The following is a 21,012-nucleotide window of genomic DNA, read 5'->3' on the forward strand; positions in this document are numbered from 1 at the left end:
TCATTTTTTATTTGCCTGACGAGGACCATCTGAGGATTTCGAAATGTTGCACACATTTTTATGACCTCTGGGTTATCCAGTGGTAGGAAATGTCACATATTGGACTCCCAACTCCCATAATCCCATGATCGATTATGCAATGTGTGGTCCAAATATTAATCTTTCCATATTCTGGGGTTAACTTAGCAAAAGGATTACACTATACAGATCTCTCTATTTTTCTTATGACCAATGAGCCTATCTTTTGGAAACAAAGTCAACAAAGAGGTTAAAGAGCAACAGATTTTATTTGGCATAACATTTCATGGACTGCAGTTGTTGCTGTTGTTGTTATGTGCCATTAAGACACCTTTGACTTCTGCTATCCCCATATATGAATACCCTCCGTCTTTAACAGCTCTGCTCATCTCTTGCACACGCAAGGCCATGTCTTCTTTTATTGAGTCAATCCATTTCATATTAAGTTTTCTTCTTTTCCTGCAATCCTCAATTTTTCCCATACACTTCTTCAGAACCATGGAGAAGAGCTTCAGTAGACAGACATTTATACTCAAGTAGGAAGGTGTTAGGGAAATGCAGAAGAAGTACAAAGTTCTAGCCAAATGAAGGTATAATAATGGCTGTCAAGGATCACTGACCAGTCCTTGGGAGATGACAGGTCACTAAGAGTCCTTCAAAAATCCTGGTCACTAAGAGTCCTTCAAAGGTCATTGATGAATGATAAGCATACCCCACCATAAACAAATTAACACATGTATAGTGAGAAAAGTCTTTGTCTAAATCGAGTATAAAAGAAAAATTTGGTCTACAGGTATAGACAGCTGATCCAAGAATCAATATAAAAGATGAGGTAGAGGGGAAGGAATGCAAAAATAACAGATAGTGAAAATTATCCACTAAGTTCCCATACAATGTTCAACCCCTTAGGAAATATCACAGACAAACCTGCATAGATGAGCTGATTAACATATGTAATGAGATAAATAGCCTTTCTTCCAGTTCAAGTCAAGGAAGATAAAGATTAACTTCTTGATGCTTTCTTGTTCAGCATGTGCCAAAACAATGTGTTGGGCTTAAAAATGCCATGCAACACTTTGCCAATTGTGCTTCAAAAGATAACAGATTAATACAGCTACATTTCCTTTGATTTTTATGACACTTAGAATTAGAAAATTAGAATCTCCATTTAGTTTCTGAATGTGATTAAAGATTGGGCCCTTTTTTGTTATATTATCAGTAAAGAAAATCTCTCTCACACACCCACACATTGCCTTCTTCCTTCCCTGAACTGGATTCTTTTATTCCCACCTTCCTTACCAAGGAAGTCTGAAAACCAGAAATAACAGTGCAAATGAAGTCATTGATGAAGTGACATTAGCACAAAGGTGATCCAGAAATGCAGAAATGAAGCTTCAAATGCCTTCACAGCTGAATCTTTTAAAAACCAAAACACCAAAAGCACATGGAAAACAGCACTTTACCTGGATAATCCTCGGAGACGTGCACAGAATAGGATATGCTGTTTTTTTAAAAAAGGAAAGAAAAATGTGGTAAGGAGAACATAAGAGAAACTGAAGCATAATTGTTTTACACTTATTTATAGATTTCTTGCAGCTCTGTAAGCGATGCCTTTTGACAGTTCCAAAACCCATCATGCAAATAAACAAATATCCATATGTCAAATTAAAAGGGCACAACTCTCACTCAAAACCACATGGAGAAAAGAGCCGGGGGAGAAGAAAAGTGAAGACTGTTTATCTGTACACCTTAGGGTAGCATTCATTGCTCCATTACTTCTTTCTGTCTTCTTTGGGGGGAAAAGTATTTTTATTTCTGAAGGAAAACATATTAGGCTCCCCAACCTACAAATCACTTACAAAACTCTTGCAAAGATTTATGAATTCCTTCAGGGCTCCTCTCATAGAGTCTGCAGGATGTGAGATATGAGTACTGCTGTCTTTAGCTCCAAACCTTTAGTGGGTTGCACATGAGGACACCCCTGTACCTTCAATGCCAGCTATCACTCAGTTATTACCTTCAGGGGACTTGTTTTGCTTCGTAAAAAAAATAAATAAATTCAGGCAATTAGTTATCCAGCGACTCCCTCCCTCCCCCCCTTTTCACAAACTGTCTTATTGTTCTCCCTTATGTGACAAGTCTTCATCAAAGAATAAGCATTTTGTTGCTTTTAATCTAGACTGAGAGAAGGAAGTGTTTGCATCTCAATACCCTAAAAGCTCCAGAAATGTGAATCAGGGAGATGGACAAAATCTTGCCAACATCTCAGCTAAGACAGGCTGTCTCGACAGGCTGAGACACCTCATCGGAGATTCTCCAGTCCCCAAGAGGGTTCTTGCCTCCAGCATGGGAACAAGACAGCAAGGATGTTTTTTTCTTTCCTGGGTCTATGTAATATGAACAAAATGCCTCCAGTGTCTTTTCCCTTTCTGAAACTCCAGGCACACCCAAACAGCAAGCACAAGAGGACAAGTCACATTGCTCACAAAAATGCAAACAATCCATTTAATGCTTCTACTTTTTAAATATCCATAACATTTTTAATCAGTCTCCAAATGTGCAAAATCTCTTCAAGACCTATACAAAAATCTCACTTTCTTGCTGTGAGGCAAAAATCTTTTGTTGGTTTCTCCCTTAGTATGCAAGGAAAATATTGGTTAGGACTAACTCTCTCTCTCTCTCTCTCTCTCTCTCTCTCCCCTTCCCCACCCCATGTCTGTGTTTGTGCTTCACCTTGGAACCAACAATGGAAATAAGGTGTCTTACTCCTGATTTCTACAGATTCTTCCTTCACATTACAGCCCCCCCTCCAATATGTACATGGCATCACCTTCCACATAATTCCAGAGATTCTCAATGTTGAGGAATACATTTTTAGTTGGGAGACTCAGCGGAAGAAACAGAAAATTCTCTGGGGCAAGTAGCCTGAATATTTCAGTGGATCAAAGCTTCTAATTGTGAAGCTGTATTGCCTGCTCACCTGCTTGTGAAGGTGTTTTACCACCTCCACAAATGACACAATTTTAAAATGTTTAACTCATTTTTTTCCATTTAATACACTACTTTCTAATAGAAGCCCTCCCCAAAGTATGTGTCTTCTATACTGGTTGACAAAGAATATGTGTTTATGTGTGTGCATCCACACAGGTGTGTGTTTCTTTTTGTCTGTTATAGCTCCAAGACAATAAAGATAGATACTGTATCTGGAATGTAGTGCTAAGGGGACATTAGGAGTGTGTATTTTGGGATTATCGGACTATTTAAATAGATTAATTTTCCTGAGTTAATTAAAGCCTAACTGTAGACTGCAATACTACCTCCAGCCAGTAGGTGTCATGTCTCCCTTATCTAGGAGAAACAAGACAAGTGGCAGGTCTGGGAGATACATTTGTCTGCAGGGCATTTAGGCAATTCTGCATAGCCCCTTCCACGTTAGGGTCTCCAAACTCTTCAAACAGCTCAAACAGGAGAGGAATAAGAGGAGAGGTTACAAGAGGGAAGGGAAAGCTGGTGCCTAATAAGATAGGGTAAGAGAGCAAGCAAAGGAAGGCTGAATGAGTGGGAAAGACCAATGGGAGAGAAAGCAGGAAGGCAGAGAAGAGTGGAAGGGGAACAGTAGATGGAAGGAGAAAGAACACTGACATATGGAGTTAGGGATTTCTGATACATGCAAAGCACCTACGTCTTTCCAGTTTATCCAATTTACTAATGCACTGTGAAAGATTAAAAATCTATGTGAGCTCTACTAGTCCCCACTGAAGCAGGGATTCCATCTTCCATCCTCAAATTCACACTCCCCAGACCAATAGGTTGAAACAAAATGGAGTTTATCAAACTGGGTTGGGGGATGAACAACATGTAGTCCGTTTCCCTTAGTCCTAGTTCTCACCACAGGTTAAAGGTCCTTTCACACAGCCTCTTGCCCTCCAGTATGTCTAGTTTTGTCCACTAAAACAAATGGGTGACAAAATATGTAGAATCCGAAGTCCAAGGAGCTCTTGCCTCCTGCCTGCTCCTAATAGGGAGGAGTTGTATACCCACAGTGAGGGCAACACCATACATTTCCCTGTATGGTAGCAGGGTGTTTCTGGATTTCATGGTTCTTCTCCTCAGTTGCCCCCCAATGCTGATGTCCCCAACTTCTCTTCTTGCACCTGTGTCAAGCCTGATGCAGGATTAGCCTTCTTCACCTTCTTAGCTTCTTGCCTCTCCCATTTGCCCCAATACGACAGCCAGTAGGGAATATTGATGTTCTTGTGTTTTCCCCCCTTTATCGGATGAACACCCCTCTCTGCAGGTCTTCTTTACAAATGTAATCCCACTCTCCTGAGGGCTCTGGTTCTTCATGAGGGGAATCCTTAGCTAAGCAAGTTCCCAATCATTCCAACTGACCATCATCCCACTTTCCTTTCTTGAATTCTTCTTGGATTTCACTGAAAGTCCCTCATTCTTCCCTTCTCTACCAATTCCCTTATAGATTTCCGTTCTGTCTTCCCCAAGGCACCTCAATCTTTCTCCCCTTGACCTGTCCCACACAATCCCCCTCTTTCTCTCATCCTTCAAGGGTTCATTTTCTTCCTGGTGCCTTCTTTCTCTCCTCTTTTTTTTTTTTTACCACAAGGCAGCCTTTACACCGACCATGTGCCAGAGATAAAGTAACCCCTACCTCAATCTTACAGGATGCCCTCCCTTTCCTAAGGCTGACATGACCACATAGGCTTCCATCTAAGTCCCACTTTCCTGGGAACTATATGTGGTGGCATCCTTCTCTTCAGCATGTTGCATATCAGTCCTTGTGACTGGCTGACTGGGAGGTTGATTGAGTTGTGTAGATGCTGGGTTGGAGCTCAACAGGGATATCCATGTACCTGTCCTCCTCACAATCTAAAATTGAGTTATGATATTGCCACCATAAACATTCAAGACAAATTCCTTTTGCTCAAGAAAAATCAGTTTACTCCAATGAAAAGAAGCGGGAAAATCTTGTTTATGGGAGTTCTGGGGAATAATAAAGTAAAAAAACCCAAACAGAATTTATTTAAAGCTATGATTATAGCAGCACATGCAGTAATAGCTTATGGGTGGAAGGATGCATCAAAATGGACTTTGGAAAGATGGAATTGGTATTTATATGAATGGATTCAATCAGACATACTGTCGATTTTGACACAGGATAAGGTATGGGAAGAAAAAACATTAGAGATAAGAAAGAAATGGTCGGGATATGTAAGATGGGTAAGAGAAGGGGGGGCCAATAATGTTATATTGGTTAAACTCCAAAAGGTGTGCTCATGGTTGCAGATTTAAAATTAAATGGTCTTTTTTTTTGGGGGGGTGGGAAAAGGGGGTAGAAATAAATAGGAAAATGATGACTATGTAAAGATAAGAGAAATGGTTATGTATGGATATGTTAATTAAAAAATTAAAAATAATAATAAAAAAAAAAAAGTAAAAAAAAAAAAAAAACTCCAATGAAAAGAAGCAGAATGAAATTTGTACCATAAAGTAAAAGAAATCTGTGATGGCTTTTGAAAATCAGGGCATTTTTCCTGCTGCCAGCAACAAACCACATAATTAAACATTTCCTTCACGGCATCAGTGTTTATTTTGCAAGTGGTATACATATATCCACAGAATGTATTCAGTATCAAAGATTGCCCACCACATCTATGAAAGAATGAATGGTTTTCTGATTTTCTGAACTCTGTCCTTGCTAATGCTGACTAGACAGCAGATTTGAGTTCAAGTCTGTAGTCCTCAAGATCTGGGGATTTCAGTGCAAAGCTGGATGAGGAATTCTTGGAGTTGTCATTAAAAATGTAACTTTTCTAATTTCTGTTTGTGTGTGGTATAGGAAGTATTTTCTACCTGCTTGTCCAGCTGGGATGGTCACAGATGCCTACTAGGTGCACCGCCTGTGGCATCCACATGATGCGTGAAGCAATTCATAGCAAGAGCTTCCAACCGATAAACTACACTTTCTCACCTGCCAACCTGGCACTAGATTTAACATTTGGCTGTACCTCAGTTTTGCTGGCTGTTTGGTTTAGTCAGAGAACAAGACAGCATCTGAAGCGGCTCAGCTGATAAGCTCCCATTATTTGCTTTATTTCTTTCTTTGTTTAAAAGAGCTCTTTCCAGGTTGAATGCTTTGTGAACAATCGAAACATCCCTGTGCAACTGAGAGGATACAATAGTTTTATTTGAGAACATTGTCTATCAAGAAGCATTCCCCATCATGGATGAATGTTTTGGAATGGGAACATTTCCACTCCAAACCACACACACACACACACACACACACACACACACACAAAATACAGGCATAGCAGTAGACCTGGTGATCTCTTTTGTATATCCAGCCAGAACAAATGCCATGAATGTTCCCTTTATATCATGGATGTTCCCTTCCTGCAAAAGTCAGCTCAGAGGCCTCCACCTAACCTTTCACAGTTTTCCATTTTGATGCAATATAGCAGGATTCACTAGAGTGCAAGACTTACAGGCAGTCTCTGCTTAAACACTGCTCAGTAAAGGTCAAATGACACAAAACACCAGCTTCACATTTTGAAATTGGCTGGGCATTGCAAAGAGGGAGGAGGAGACAAAAATTGCAAAAACAACCACATAAAAACATACCACCTAGATGCTAAAGGTAAAGTAACATCCAAGATAGAATCTGCAATTTCCAACTTGGAATTTTGATTTAATTTTGGACCCTGTTCCCTGCCCTGAGCTCTACAATGCCCAGTATGAAAAAGAGCTTGGAGAATTCAATAGCTTTTTCTTTCTTTCTTTCTCTCTTTCTTTCTTTCTTTCTTTCTTTCTTTCTTTCTTTCTTTCTTTCTTTCTTTCTTTCTTTCTTTCTTTCTTTCTTTCTTTCTTTCTTTCTTTCTTTCTTTCTTTTCAAAATGACATTTTATTAAAAATTAATAAAGTTATTCCATTTTGGATCATATTCTTAAGGCACCAGTAAAAGCGTCTGCTGTTTTGCATGCAAAATGCCCAATGGCCAGTGCAACGCTACACCACCCATCATTCACCCAGCAGCAAAGTTAGTGACCATGTTAGCTGGGGATGGAGGGAGTCACAGTCCAGGATGCCTGGAGGGTGGCTGATACAAAAGAATATTTAAAATAACCAAAGGAAGCCATGAGGCCATAACACAACACAAACGTGCCATCTTAATTACATTTAAAAAAAATCAAACAATTAATGCAAGCTTTCATGGATTAAAAATCCCTTCTTCAGTAATGCACCAGTAATTTATGGGCAGTGCAGAAAAATTATAAATGAATGTCACAAAGATTCATGGCAAAAGGTTGCTAGGCATCATCTTAAGGTGAGTTTAAAGCTGGTTACAGGCAGGCTTTTTGGTGTGGGTGTGTTTTAATGCTCCCCTTCAGTACATGTTTAGAGCGGTCCTTGTCACACCTCAAAGTTCAGAATCATGAGAAAAATCCATTTATTATGCTCCATGCTGAAATATTACAGAATCACAGAATAAATGGAAGGGGCCTACAAGGCCATCAAATCCAACCCCTGCTCAAAGCAGGATTTCAAGTCAAAGTATATCTGACATCTAGTTGTTTACTGGAATGTAGATAAATTTAAAGACAAGATATGCATTGCAAATGGTTCTAGAAATATGACCTGCTCTCACTTCATAAAAATATTAATCCAGAAGAGTAGTATTTGTCATGATAAATGCCAATATTAGAAAATTTGTATACTCATTGGAAAATATTTTCTTTCTGTCTGTCTTTTCAAAAAAGTCAACTGCTACATTAAATCAATGGGTGACCTCCTTGCTATAATTTGCAGCAGCTATTCCAGGTATTGCAAGTGGCAGAGGCTGTGAAATTAATGACATACATTCTGTCTGGCTTAAAACTGCTGACTCTTTCTGCATGGGTACTTGTACAGCTGTTGGGTGCCACCATTTCCTATTTTTTCCACTAGTTCAGTCTTCTTTGTGCTTAGTAGGAACACTGCGCTCACGGCTTCTTTTGTTGCCTGTGGAACAATATCTTTACATTAAATATTCAGTAAATGTCACAGTAGTCCCCCTTCTCCCAGAAACGACTAACCTCTTCTGGTCGTGCACCCTAGGAAATTGAAAGCTGTTTACTTTGATCTGTTTCACTGTAAGAGAAAGAATTGTTGGAAAGCTTTCTTTTTCCCCAAATCGCTTTGGTTTATTAAAAGTTAGGAATTAGCATATCCAGGATCCAATCAAAGGGACTTAGGAAGTCATCCAGAGTACAGAAAAGTTGGATTCTGCACTACAACTCCCAAATCCCTCAGCCAGCATAGACAGGAGATTGTGGGAGTTGCAGTCAAAAAATTAACTTTTCCAGGCTACAAGACTGCCTTGTACCATATGAGAACACTGAATCTTTGGTATCAAAATCCCAATTCCCAAACCCCAAGTCCAAGTCCCTATTAAAAACAAGCTGTTTCCCAGAAAAAAAAGGAGGGGTGTGTGGGTTCCAAGTCACAATTAAAGTTCAAGTCATGGGGGGGGGAGTCAAGTCCAAGTTGAGTCACTGGTGCAACATTAGTCCAACTTGATAGTGAGTCTCACAACTCAAGTGCCCATCCGTGCTAACCCCTATACCAGGCTGGTAAACTCCTAAATCATAAAATTGTAGAACTGCCCCAGAGGGAGACCACAGCTGCGATACAAGGACATCTGCAAGCGGGATCTGAAGGCCTTAGGAATGGACCTCAACAGATGGGAAACCTTGACATCTGAGCATTCAGCCTGGAGGCAGGTGGTGCATCACGGCCTCTCCCAATTTGAAGATAACCTTGTTCAGCAGGCCGAGGCAAAGAGGCAGCCCCGAAACAAGCAAAACCAGGGAGTTGGACACAGGACAGATTGTATTTGTCTTCAATGTGGAAGAGATTGTCACTCTCGAATTGGCCTTCTCAGCCACACTAGATGCTGTTCCAAGATCTCCATACAGAGCACGCTACCATAGTCTCTTGAGACTGAAGGATGCCTACTGTCAGAATAATTGAGTTGGAAGGGGTCTATAAGGCTATCAAGTCTAATTCCCCTGCTCAATGAAAGAATCCAAATCAAAGCATAAATAATAACTTTTAAGTTGGAAATGAAATCTTTTACATCATTATGCACAATTTCATTCACTGTTCATTTCTGTGACATACTGTAAATGATCTGGAAAATACAGACAAAGGTGCAATAAAGTAAAAGGCCAACAGTATCTTCATCCCTTTGACTTTATGATTAACGGCCCGGTAAAAACAGCTAGATAATTAGCAGTACTTTCACCAAATGATAGTACTCTTTCATCATACAATACAACTGTGAAACTGAAAAAGAGAACTTGCTGGCCTGAGATATTCTTTGCACTTATTGTTCCTTGTAATTAGGAAATTGTCTTCTAATCTAGAATCTTTCTTGGATGTTGTATGCTTTACCTGCAACCCACTTTACCCTTTTGTCTTACGGAAGATGAAACCATACTGATGCCCCACATTTCCAAATCTGGCATCATAGCTACTACTTCCTACTCAAAGACTGCACCTGCCCTCTTTCCGAGAAGGCTTGGATTTGAAAAATAAGTACGTACATTCTGATAATATCCGAATAGCAGATCTGTCAGTCATTCGAGTAAGGAACAAAAACCAAGGCTGTGAATCACATAAGAGCAATCAATCATGCATTAAAACCTCTTTGTCCTCTTCCTTCCTACAGAACGTCTTGGGGGAACCTGGGTGCTGAGTCAAAGGTAGGAGAACATTTGCATTTTTCACTAAGAATAATTTTCACACCCAGCTTGTCCATGTGACTCAACCACTTGTAAATTGGTGCTTGAATTAACTTGCTGAGCAAATGAAGTGGTGGCAGCATCCGGCTGTACCATCACCTCTGTTGTGCAAAGTTTCCACTTTAAAACTAGCTCACAGCAATTCTGGTTCTTCAGAGTTGTAAACAACTCATTACAAAGCAGATAGTTACTGGCAACTAGTTCCTTTCCCCAGTAACTACAGAATAGTGACATTACATTAGGATTTAATTTAACATATGATACCTTCATTTCTTTTCTAGAGTAAATTTCACTTTTACTTACTTTTCTAGTTACAGATATTATGGAGGATGAATATCGCATGGTACAAACCTTTTCTTGTGCTCTGTTGTGATTGTTGAAGCAATGTGATGACCAAAGAGAAATTGTGTTTTATACCCACAAGCTGTGGCTTGTAAAAATCAGACTCCTTTACAAGCAACTAACAGTAATGATGCTATTTTTAAGAAACTATATGGAATCACTTTTTAAAATTGTACCTGGTCATTTGAATATACTGTAACTTATTACTATTTAAAAGTTAACATTCCACTTTCAGGTTCAAAGATAGTATTTGTGACCTTATTGGTAACAGTCACTTTCTCTGAACTGGCATCTCCTCTGCTCTCCACTTACAAAGGCTGCAGAACTGCATCACTGCAAGGCGACAGCAAGACAGGAGACAGTAAAAGAGGATTCACAAGGATCTGGTATATATGCAGAGGCAACTATATGGAAGATAAATGACAACAGCCAGCCAGTAACACAGAAGTAGGTCAGTCCATGGCAAGCATCTGAAGTCTGCAATTGCACCACTCAAGCAGGGAAGTGGACCTCATGCGTCTATGGTGTTCAACCTCTGAAGAATGCTAACTTTTTTAAAAGCTAGTTTGCATTTGCAGCACTAAGGCTACGAATGTGGATTTTTACGATCCACAGGCAAATACAGCCCCCATTTGGGTATTCTATTCTCTAAAGAAAAATAAACACAGAAGCACCAACTATGAGTGTGCTAGTTGCACTTCTGTCTGTCACTATCACTCTTCAAATACAAAGAGTGACCATTCAAGAGGAAAACCCAAGAACCATGGAGGTTGCTTATGCCAGCTGGGATGCTGTCTTTGCAGGGTTTCGAATTATGAGAAAAGCTTCTGGAGTCAGAGGAGGCTCTCCTCTTCAGACCACGCTGGCTGGGGAGATGCTAAGAGTTGTAGTCTAAAAGATTGTTCGTTTGTTTTTCAAGTTCTGATCATAATGGTAAAGGGGTTAAGCACAGGCAGGAAAAGTGTAGCAGAGCTGGGAAAGAATGATCTGTCATCACTTAGGTCTGGCGCTTTACATGGTACCATGCTCTCCTTTAATAGGGCAGAATCAGAAAATGTTATGCAAAATGATCCATTGTTAATATTATCATTTATGTGTTGGGATAACATGCAACAATGAGGTATGTTCTTCTCTTCTTTAATACACAGTCTGCATTTTGGAGTGGGTACAAAATCTTACATATAGGGCACGCAAAAAACTTAATTTGTAACAGAGTGGGTAAAAAAAATCAATGTTTTTTTTTAAAAAAATCAAAATGATTTAAATCAGAATTCAAATAAAATGGTTTTCTTTAGTTTAAAGCATTAAAAACTGACTTTAAATTGTGATTTAAATCAATTTGATTTCAACTGAAATCTACCCTAATTTGTAAACCACCTTGGGAATTATGAAGCAGAAGTTCTTCTCCCTCCCCCCCTCCCGTCTCTCTCTTTCTTTTAAGGTCACTAGATAGAAAAAGAAATATAATCACTGCAGAGGTTCCAGATCTAGTGGTACTTCGAGGGAACCTACAGAAAGTCCTACTGATTTCAGTAGAGCTACACAAGATATGAGTAAATTTGGAACCCAGTGCATATTGTTATACATGCAGCATTTCAAGTGTGTCCAATGCAAAAAAAATTCCTGTAAAAATTTAAGTGGTGACAACCCTTGATATCCAGTAAACTAAATATAAAGTTCCTGTCCGGTGCACAAAATCCTGCTTTGTGTTGGTTTTCCCTTCTTGAAGAAATAGAACCCAATTACTTTTTATGCTGCCATAAAGCACCAAAAAGCAGTAGTTAAACTGAAAGTCTGCATTAAATTGTCGGTCACAAGGATAAACTGCAGAGGCAGCCCACGTCTGCAAGACATAGGCAAGATCCTGCTTAAAATGTCTGCACCCAATTCCAGGTGTCCCAGTAACGTAAATATATCAAACAGATTGGAGATAATTCAGGAAAGCAGTTTATAGGGGACAATGCCCCCACTGGTGAGGACAACCTGACAGGTCCAGGGACCAATTTTCTACCCCAGGACCCTTCAGAGGCCATACAAGTGACCAAAGAGGAATGAAACCAGAAGTGGCCAGAACTCCATTCCCAGTTTTTGTGTGTTTGATCGTATTTCGAGTGTTATATGGTGCAGAAGAATGGCTTGTTTCTAAGGTGAACTGCCACTTTACAGGAGTGGCAATTTTCTATCATGTTGTGTTGCATAGAGTTGCATTGTGTTGTGCTTCTCTTGCCAAAAAAAGAGAGAGGGGTCAAGGAGGGCTGGCTGCACTAGAACCTTTACGGACATGCTAATTGACCATGTTGGCCCTGCTTGAATGCACTTTCTGTTTGAAATGATGTCTAAGCAACAAAAGATAAAAATCCTAAGAAAAAAAGAGCAAGGGATCCCGAGGTCACCTAATCACAGTTAACTCTTTGGACAGATGTCCAAGTAACCACACAGATGACGGAGTCACACTGTTCCCCACAACAGCCAAATGTATATTCAATATAAATTTAATTTAAGCTTTAATTTGTATTACTTATTTCAAGCAAGCATCTTCACATATCGATTATCATATGCACATTTTGCACAAAACAGTGGCCTCTTTCTCTCTCCCCCCCCCGCTTTACAGGAAAGTATTTCTTTTTCAGGGCGGGCAATGTGTGCGAGGTCATCCTATGTATCTGTCGCACTCGTCTGAAATGTTCCAGTCAATGTAAAACATGCTAATGAAATATGCAGTTTAGCTACTTCCCTCTGGCTTTTGATCTATTTCTGACGTGGCCCTCAGTGCTGAACAAACTTGCCAACCTTGGTTTTAGAAATGAGGCGAGATTTCACATATTTACAAGATGCCCCAGAGGAGAAATTAAATGACAAGTGTAATGGGGCCGAGGGAAGTAATTGCAAAATGTAAAATAGCTTTCCCAAGTGGAGAGACGGTAGCCACATCATTCAAAAACATTAAAATGGGAAATGGAAGATGCTCTTAAGTATAATTAATAGAAGAGCCTTGCACAACCAGAGTAACGGACCAATACAATTCCCATTACTAATTCTTGAAATCCTGTCACGGGAAGTACAGCTAAAACCTAGAGAGGAAGGGCACAAACACTGATTATTCTTGATATGACATGTTCTTAAAAACATCTAAAAAGGAAAGTGCTACACATGCCCTTTGAAAATACCCCAGCAGTGTGCACCATATCATCAGAGCTCAAGAGTTCATAAGCATTATAAGTATCTGAACTGGCAGAAGCAGCTAAAGGCTGTAATCCACCAGCCACTGTATCCTATCCATGCCTTATTCAAAGGATTGTGGTTGCGAAAAGGCCATTCTTTGTGAATTTTCTACCCAAAGGCTGAAACAGTCCTTCACCATTTTTCATGTATTTATGAAGTTCCTGTCATTGCAAAGAAATCCGCAAAAAAACAACGCCCAGAACCTATCCGATCCAATTCCACCATATTAGGGGATAGTTTGAGGTCTTCTCTCTTAATTTCTTCCTCTCTGTTTGCAAGACTCTTTCATAGACATGGAATAAAGATTACTGTTGTGCTTTGCTACCAGGTTCAGTTTTCATTGCAAATATTGCAAATCCATTACAAATCCTATCCAATTCCACCATATTAGGGTATAGTTTCAGGTCTTATCCCATAATTTCTTCCTCTCTTGTTGGTGAGATCATTTCATAGACATGGAATAATGGTTAGTGTAGAGCTAAAGTACCAAGTTCAATTTCCATTGCATTTATTTAATAGTAATAACCCTGTGCAATCAAGTCAACTACAACTTATGGCAACCTTTAAGAGTTTTGAATACTCAGAAGTGGTTAGTCATTCCATTCTTCTGGGGGCACCTGAAACTGCAGCTTGCCCAAGGCCGCACAGGCTGGTTCTACTCACAGGAGGCACAGTGGAGAATCACACTCCCAAGCTCTGGCTCTACAGCCAGATATCTAAACCACTGCGCTATGCAGTCTGCAAATATTTAGGCATGGGCATATTTTGAGTTTTGGACTGCCATTCACAGAATTCGCCCAGCAACACCTCCCAAAACTGGATTTTCCAAAGCAGAATTCTAAGTGTCGTCACTGAAAAATACAAATCTGCACGTGTCTACAAATATTATTACTTAACTGGCAGATAAAACCACACAGATTCTTCCTGTCCACAAATGGGATTTACTTTCTGTAATTTTCTTACTCAGGTTGTTGAAGAACTTGGTTACGTTAAGTGGGTTGGACTGAAAAATGCAGTATGTAAATCAGATTGCATATACCTTAGAGTCAGTCATAGAGTTATGGAACTGAACAGGTAGGTAGGGATGCTGTTTTAAAATGAATCCTAAGTGTGTGGGAATTTTCATCAAGGAGAACAACAGAGAAGGCTTTCAACTCTCCTTTCTAGATTCTATGGTTCCAGCGAAAACTGCATTCCCGGAGTCTTTTTAAAAGAACTCCATGGCTGCTAACCACAAAATACAGCCATTTCAAAACTCTTCCACAAGTGATCATATGCCTGACAAGAGTGATATGTGCTCTTAGCTGCCTGTTAGCTTATGATGAAGAGGAAGAAGTCTGTTGATGGAATGACAAGAAGGGACAGAGGGGAGAGAAATTAGAAAAAGGGAACCATAGGTGAGTTTTGTCCTAAATTCTGCCAACTTCACCTTCACTTACAATCCTTTGTATTCACTGCACTTATGCCCGGGACTTGTTAACGGACTGACCTTCTGCTTATAGCGAAGCTCATAAACACATGGGAGCTCCTTTTATTGTTATTAAAAAGCTGTCAGCCACTTTGCTCTGTTTCTTTATAAACAGGTAGATAAACACAGTAAAAACAGATCTCTACACAAATTTCGTCTGGCTAGCTATTTTTGTTATATTCTGTAAAGTTACCTCTGAATTATCGTAATCCTGTGAATAAGTGACCACCTAAACATCTTGTCTTTTGCATATATGACTATCTCGCATACAGTACAGTCTCCCCCTTTTTCTGTTGCCCTAAACATCTCCTGTCATTATTGCCTTTTCCAATGAGTGCAAGGGGTGCAAACTTTATAATTTACACAACTGTGCATGATTTTTTTAAAAAAATATTCCTGTTGTTTGCATAAATTATTCACTTATGGAAGAAAGCTTTCTCCTGTTATTTATTGCTTTCCTCCATACCTGCTGTGGTAGCTTGGGCTGGTGTTTATTAATAGATTTCCCCCTTTCTGTTGGATTTCTGTAAACTACTTTTACTATTCTTCTGCAGTAGAAAAAAATGACACCTGAATCTTCCAAGTCAAAATAGATAAACAAACAAACAAACAAACAAACAAACAAACAAACAAACAAATATATATATATATATGGTCATTTTCAAGCAGGTTAAAAAGACAGGAAATAGGTATATGGGGTGGGCAAGGTAGTGACAAACCACATTCTGAATCTCTGGGATCATGTCTTTCATAAGAAGCAAGTTTCTGCCAGTGCTTTGCTTTAGCCGTGCGTAAGAGCTAGACGAGAAACAAAAGTTAGCTGGAAAAGGAAGTGAACAATTGTGAAGGCAAAAACCACAAGGAGTTCATCTATTTCCTTGTGTTCAGTTGCTTGAAATAAAGACTTTGCTTGAAAAAGCCAAAAGAAGAAGGAGGAGTGGTTAGGGATGCACAAGCTTTACAGCTTTGTTTTCAGGACTTTACACTTTTTCAGCAGAAAACAGTACCTGTTTGCCACTTCCCAAAAAGGGGTGGGCTCACTACTCTTATACTCACTGAACCTAGGGGCTCCATCTTACATGCAGCCTTGTTTCATGCAGGGGCTCCTGAATAGATCAATTTTTGCCACTCCTCTCTTACTGCTGTTGGCTTCTTTCTTCCTTGGTTCGTAAATTGTTAAATTCTATATATGGTCACATAAGCCATATATCTATGGCTATCTAAACCAGTATTCATTATTTGTGAATGGGGTCATTATCTCCAAGTGTTAAGTGCACATACCGATTACATGGAGCTCCATGATGGTTTCTTTTACTTTTCTGCTTCTTCTTTATCATCACCATCTTAGAACAGCAGAGGTGGAAGTGACCCTATGGATCATCAAGTCCAGCTCCTATCAAGGAAGTCCAGCAGGGAAACAAACTCCCAACCTCCGGCTCCACAGCCAGAGATCTAAACCACTGAGCTATCCAACAGCTCATTGTTTTATCCATTTAGAATAAATCCTAAATTTTATCCGAAGTTTTCTGTTTGTTGTCACTGAAATCTGAAAATCTGTCGTTGGGAGAAAATCTTCAGTTTCCTCCCATATTTCCTCACAGGCTTTCATAACAGAAATACATTTTACACTGTGTCCTCGACTTATTTTTCCATTGAAAATAACCCTCTGTGGTGGTTGGTTGGTTTGTTGTTTGTTTTTAATTCCCCACCATCCTCCCTAGGCACCACTTCCAAAGCAATGTCAAGAGGGTAATCTTGATTTCAAATTGACTGAAGAAACAGGAAAAAGAGCTTTCCCCATCTTTAAATTTTGCCAGCAGCTTTGGAACTAGGCTAGCGGAGACTACAGCGGCAAGACCGGATCTGATGTAGATGGTCTTTGACTTAGTGCATCAGAGTCACATGGGGACACACACTACTGCCTGCAGATGTTTCTGAGCCAGGGAACAAGAGGTTTTTGAGAGGGAGGGAAGCAAGATGGAGATGAATCAGCCACAGTGGCAAATTTTCTCAGCACTATGCTATGAATATCTATTGTGACACAGGTAAGAGCTTCTAAGATCACTCAGATAAACTATGCTAAACTTTAAACCATCATCCCTTACATCTAAACTGTAAACCATAATCATTCAAATGGTTAGCATGTGTAGTGGTGTAGCATGGGGGAGGCAGAGGGGCAGTTGCACTGGGGTGCAATCTTTTTGGGGTGCAACCACTGCCCTTTCATGCCCTTTGTGCTCCATCTTGCCACTGGGCTGGCCCAGATGGTCCCATTCATCTGTCCTCTCTCCCTCCCTCCCTTGTTCCTTCTCTTGCCCCCCAGCCCCCTGCTGAGGCTGTTTGGCTAGCAGGGTGAGTAAGCCGCCCTCAGTCCAGCACAAGTGTGGTGCCAGGGGTCAAAGGAGAGAAGACTGCTCTGTCGAGGAGAACATGCTGATTGCCTTTGTCCAATGGCCCCTCTTAGGACTGGTGGAGGGGTGCAACTGCTTCTGCTGCTGGGCAACTGGACCCACGTGGGCCAGTCTGGAGACACAGGGGGTCCAGGCATTGCTGTGCCTCTTTCTGGCCACTGTTGGGCTGCTAGTGGCACTGAGCCTGCCTGGGAACATCTACCTGCTGGCCCTGTGGTGGGAACTGAATGAGGCCAGGTGGGTGCTGCAAGAGGTGGCAGTGGGAGTGGGAGGCACAGTGGGGCCCCTCCACACCCTGACCAAGCCCAGCATGAATTAGGCAAGAAGGAGGCAGGGGAAGATGGGGGAAGGAGGGATGATGATGGAGGAGGAGGAGGAGGAGGGTGTTTTGGGGCCCTCCTATTGTAAACAAAGGGGGGGAGGAGAGGCACTGTGGAAAGTGGCTGTGGCAAATCCACAGGTTGGAGGTGCAATACTTGCCATGCGCGCTCACAACCCTATGCTGCACCACTGAGCATGCACACGAAGCACTCCTCATTTTTTAAAAAAGAAACAAGCTGCCCTTTGCCAACCAGCTGCAAACCTTCCAAGACTTCTATCAGGTTACCAAACTGTCCCTCACAAACCCCTGCCCAAGATGGCTGAGTGAGTTCAGAAGCTAGTAGACACCAGCCATCCCCACTCAGAGCTTGGTAGGAAAATTTACAGAGAACATGATTATTCATAGTCATTTGGGAGGAATGGGACAAGGTGGTAACAAGGTCTATAGATATTTCAAAAGAAATGCAGTCGGCAGGAAATTTAGTTTTTTGATTCATCGAGTAAAAATAAAAGCTGTCACTTTTGGATGCTACCTTTCAAAGGACTTTTAGGGCATTTTAGAGGGGCTTAGAGTGTTTTAAAGATTTCTGCCATTCTCTTACCAATCCTAATCCACTCTCGAATGAAGTAATAGAAAGTACCCCAAAAAAAGTAAGGAGAAGCACAAGGTATAATGTGATTAATTATTTTCACATTATCATAATGAATAGCTCAACAGCTTACTTGTCTGTACAAGCACTCTTATATCATTGTAACAAGTAAGAGGGATGACTTGTGAAAATGAGATTTTTCAAGCTCTATCTTTATTTCTTTTAAAACCACAGTCTTCTAACTGCCCCTGCCTATCAAAAATAGCCAATCACCTATTAAAATGAATAGAGATGATCATCCATTTGCGGGATTCAACAGAATCTGTGAAACAGAAGTTTTTTTTAAACTCTGCATGCCAAATGAATCTGTGGGCAAAGTTTATCCCTTGTCAGAATACATACACGCTCCCCTGACAGCTCAAGATAGTTCCTCAATGGATTTGGTTTCCTATTTACTACCTAAAGAAGCTCATACTTGTATTAAACTGGCCTGTCTTCATAAGAACTGGAGAAGAGGGGAGCATTTTCAAACAAAGCAACTGAATTCTGCAGCTGCTCTATGCTAAAGGGGTGAAAAACCACTAGAATACACACAAAGATAGGAGTCATATTCTCCACTTGCTTTTCTCTGTCCTCAGACACCTTCCAGGAGACTGGATCAATCAATAAATATATCTTCCTGTTCTCTCACCAATTAGGGTACCACAGAGCTATTAGTCATCCTGCACGGAAACTAAGGCCACATGGGCACTGTGCTTTAGAAAGTTCGCTAACCTCTTATCATCCAATAGTATCATTAAGTTTAGGAGACGCAGAAATAAAGTGTCCAGAATTGTTGCTCAGGGTGAAATGGAACAATAAAATCATATTTCTTTTGTGCACCATGGAAATAAAGTTGAAAAATACAATCATTTTCATGCTATTTTGTCAACAGCAGACTCCTGAACATTATTCTACCATAATGCTACTTTTAAAGAGCCGGATTACATTTTCACACATAGAAAAGCACAAATAGGGCAAAGAAAACTGTCTAATCTGATTTTACTAGGGATGATTCCCAATTTTATGTTCTATACCTTCATACTTGATAGGGACGTGGTGGCGCTGTGGGCTAAACCACAGAAGCCTGTGCTGCAGGGTCAGAAGACCAAGCAGTCGTCAGATCAAATCCACACGACAGAGTGAGCTCCCGTTGCTTGTCCCAGCTCCTGCCAACCTAGCAGTTCAAAAGCATGCAAATGCAAGTAGATAAATAGGGACCATTTCGGTGGGAAGGTAACAGCATTCCGTGTCTAAGTCGCACTGGCCATGTGACCACGGAAGATTGTCTTTGGACAAACGCTGGCTCTATGGCTTGGAAATGGGGATGAGCACCGGCCCCTAGAGTCAAACACAACTGGACAAAAATTGTCAAGGGGAACCTTTACCTTTACCTTCATACTTACTTATTTTCAGAGAAGTCAACCAAATTGTATGCAACAACTAGTGCTTTCTGGGAGATTTTTTTTTTTTAAGGGCTGCCTACTATCACAGGGATCACTAAACAGGGCAGTTATGTGATCCCAGTACCTATCAGGATCAACATAAACTGCAGCACTTCGGCACTCAATTGGCACAGTTCAGGAGACTTGGGTAATAATAAGCCTGAAAACCAGTGTGATATACCATTGTATGTTGGCAGTCAGTGCTTTTCAGTACCAAACAGTTTTAAGATGTCAATTGACAGAATACAGTTATGTAAAATACAAAAAAAAATGGCTATCAAATCTAGGAAATGGGACATCATTTCTACATTCATTACAGCTATCATTTCATTACAAGCAGAATATTCAGCATATCATATTCATTACATGCAGAAATTTTCGATAATAGGAAATCATTGAGAATATCTTGAAAATATTTGACATCAAATCAAGATTGGCTGAAATCCTGTTGCTTAGTGTAGTACGTTGCAAGTAGAGGAGGTCCATTGAATCAAGGGGCTTTGGTGAGTCAACTCCTGCATGGGTTTGCCTGATTCAAATGGCCTTACTCTAGCTGTGACTTTGCAACTACAATAAGCCTGATTGAATCAATGGAACTTACAGAAGACTCACCAAATCTCCATCGGTTCAATGAATCTACTCTAACATGAATTACCACATTAAGCAACTGGATTTCAGCCAGTGTTTCAAGGAGAATTGTTTTCTCTCTCTCTAAAAAGCATGTATGTTTTACTGCTCACACTGGGATAGGGTGAAATTATTTGATGTACTTCAGCAGGGACCATTAGGAGCAATTACACCTAAAATCCTCCAAGGTTCCGCATAGCCTTCGATGAATACATACAATAATTAAAACAACAAAACACCAATTTAGTAGCTTCGTTGCCTATTCCATACATGCATATGAACAGATAGGATACAGAAGGGAACTGGAAAATTGTGGAAGCTAGACGTTTAAATTCAGAAAGGAGTTTTTCTAAACTCTGATTTTTTAAAAAAAATAATAATTACATTTTAAAACTGTTGATTTGATTGCTAAGAAGAAATAATAACAATCATGTGTCAACAAGTCAGTTCTGACTTATGGCAACCCTTCTGAGTTTTCCAGGTAGAGAATACTAAGAAGTGGCTTACCATCCCCTTCTTTTGGGGGCATCCTGAGGCTATGCAGCTTACCCAAGGCCACACAATCTAACTGTACTCACAGGAGGCACAATGGGGATTCAAACTCCCAACCCCATACCTAAACCACTGGCGTATCCAGAAAGGAGGGGAGAAATCCCTTTCCAATTCACATAGCAATTCACACACCTAATTATGTTGGTAAACAATTGAAACTTATACACATACAATCTA

At 40.3% G+C, this 21,012-nt stretch overlaps 1 protein-coding gene across 1 annotated transcript in view; it reads right to left on the minus strand.

Moving 5' to 3' along the window:
* The window catches only part of PARP8 (poly(ADP-ribose) polymerase family member 8), a 190,060-nt gene that overhangs the window by 75,026 nt on the left and 94,022 nt on the right, over positions 1 to 21,012 (minus strand). The window contains exon 3 of the mRNA XM_020783646.3: positions 1,482 to 1,519. Coding sequence (XP_020639305.2) covers positions 1,482 to 1,519 — 38 coding nt within the window. The remainder of the gene's footprint in view (positions 1 to 1,481; positions 1,520 to 21,012) is intronic.

The sequence above is a fragment of the Pogona vitticeps genome, chromosome 2 (assembly GCF_051106095.1).
Source record: "Pogona vitticeps strain Pit_001003342236 chromosome 2, PviZW2.1, whole genome shotgun sequence".
In the NCBI taxonomy this organism is placed as follows: Eukaryota; Metazoa; Chordata; class Lepidosauria; order Squamata; family Agamidae; genus Pogona; species Pogona vitticeps.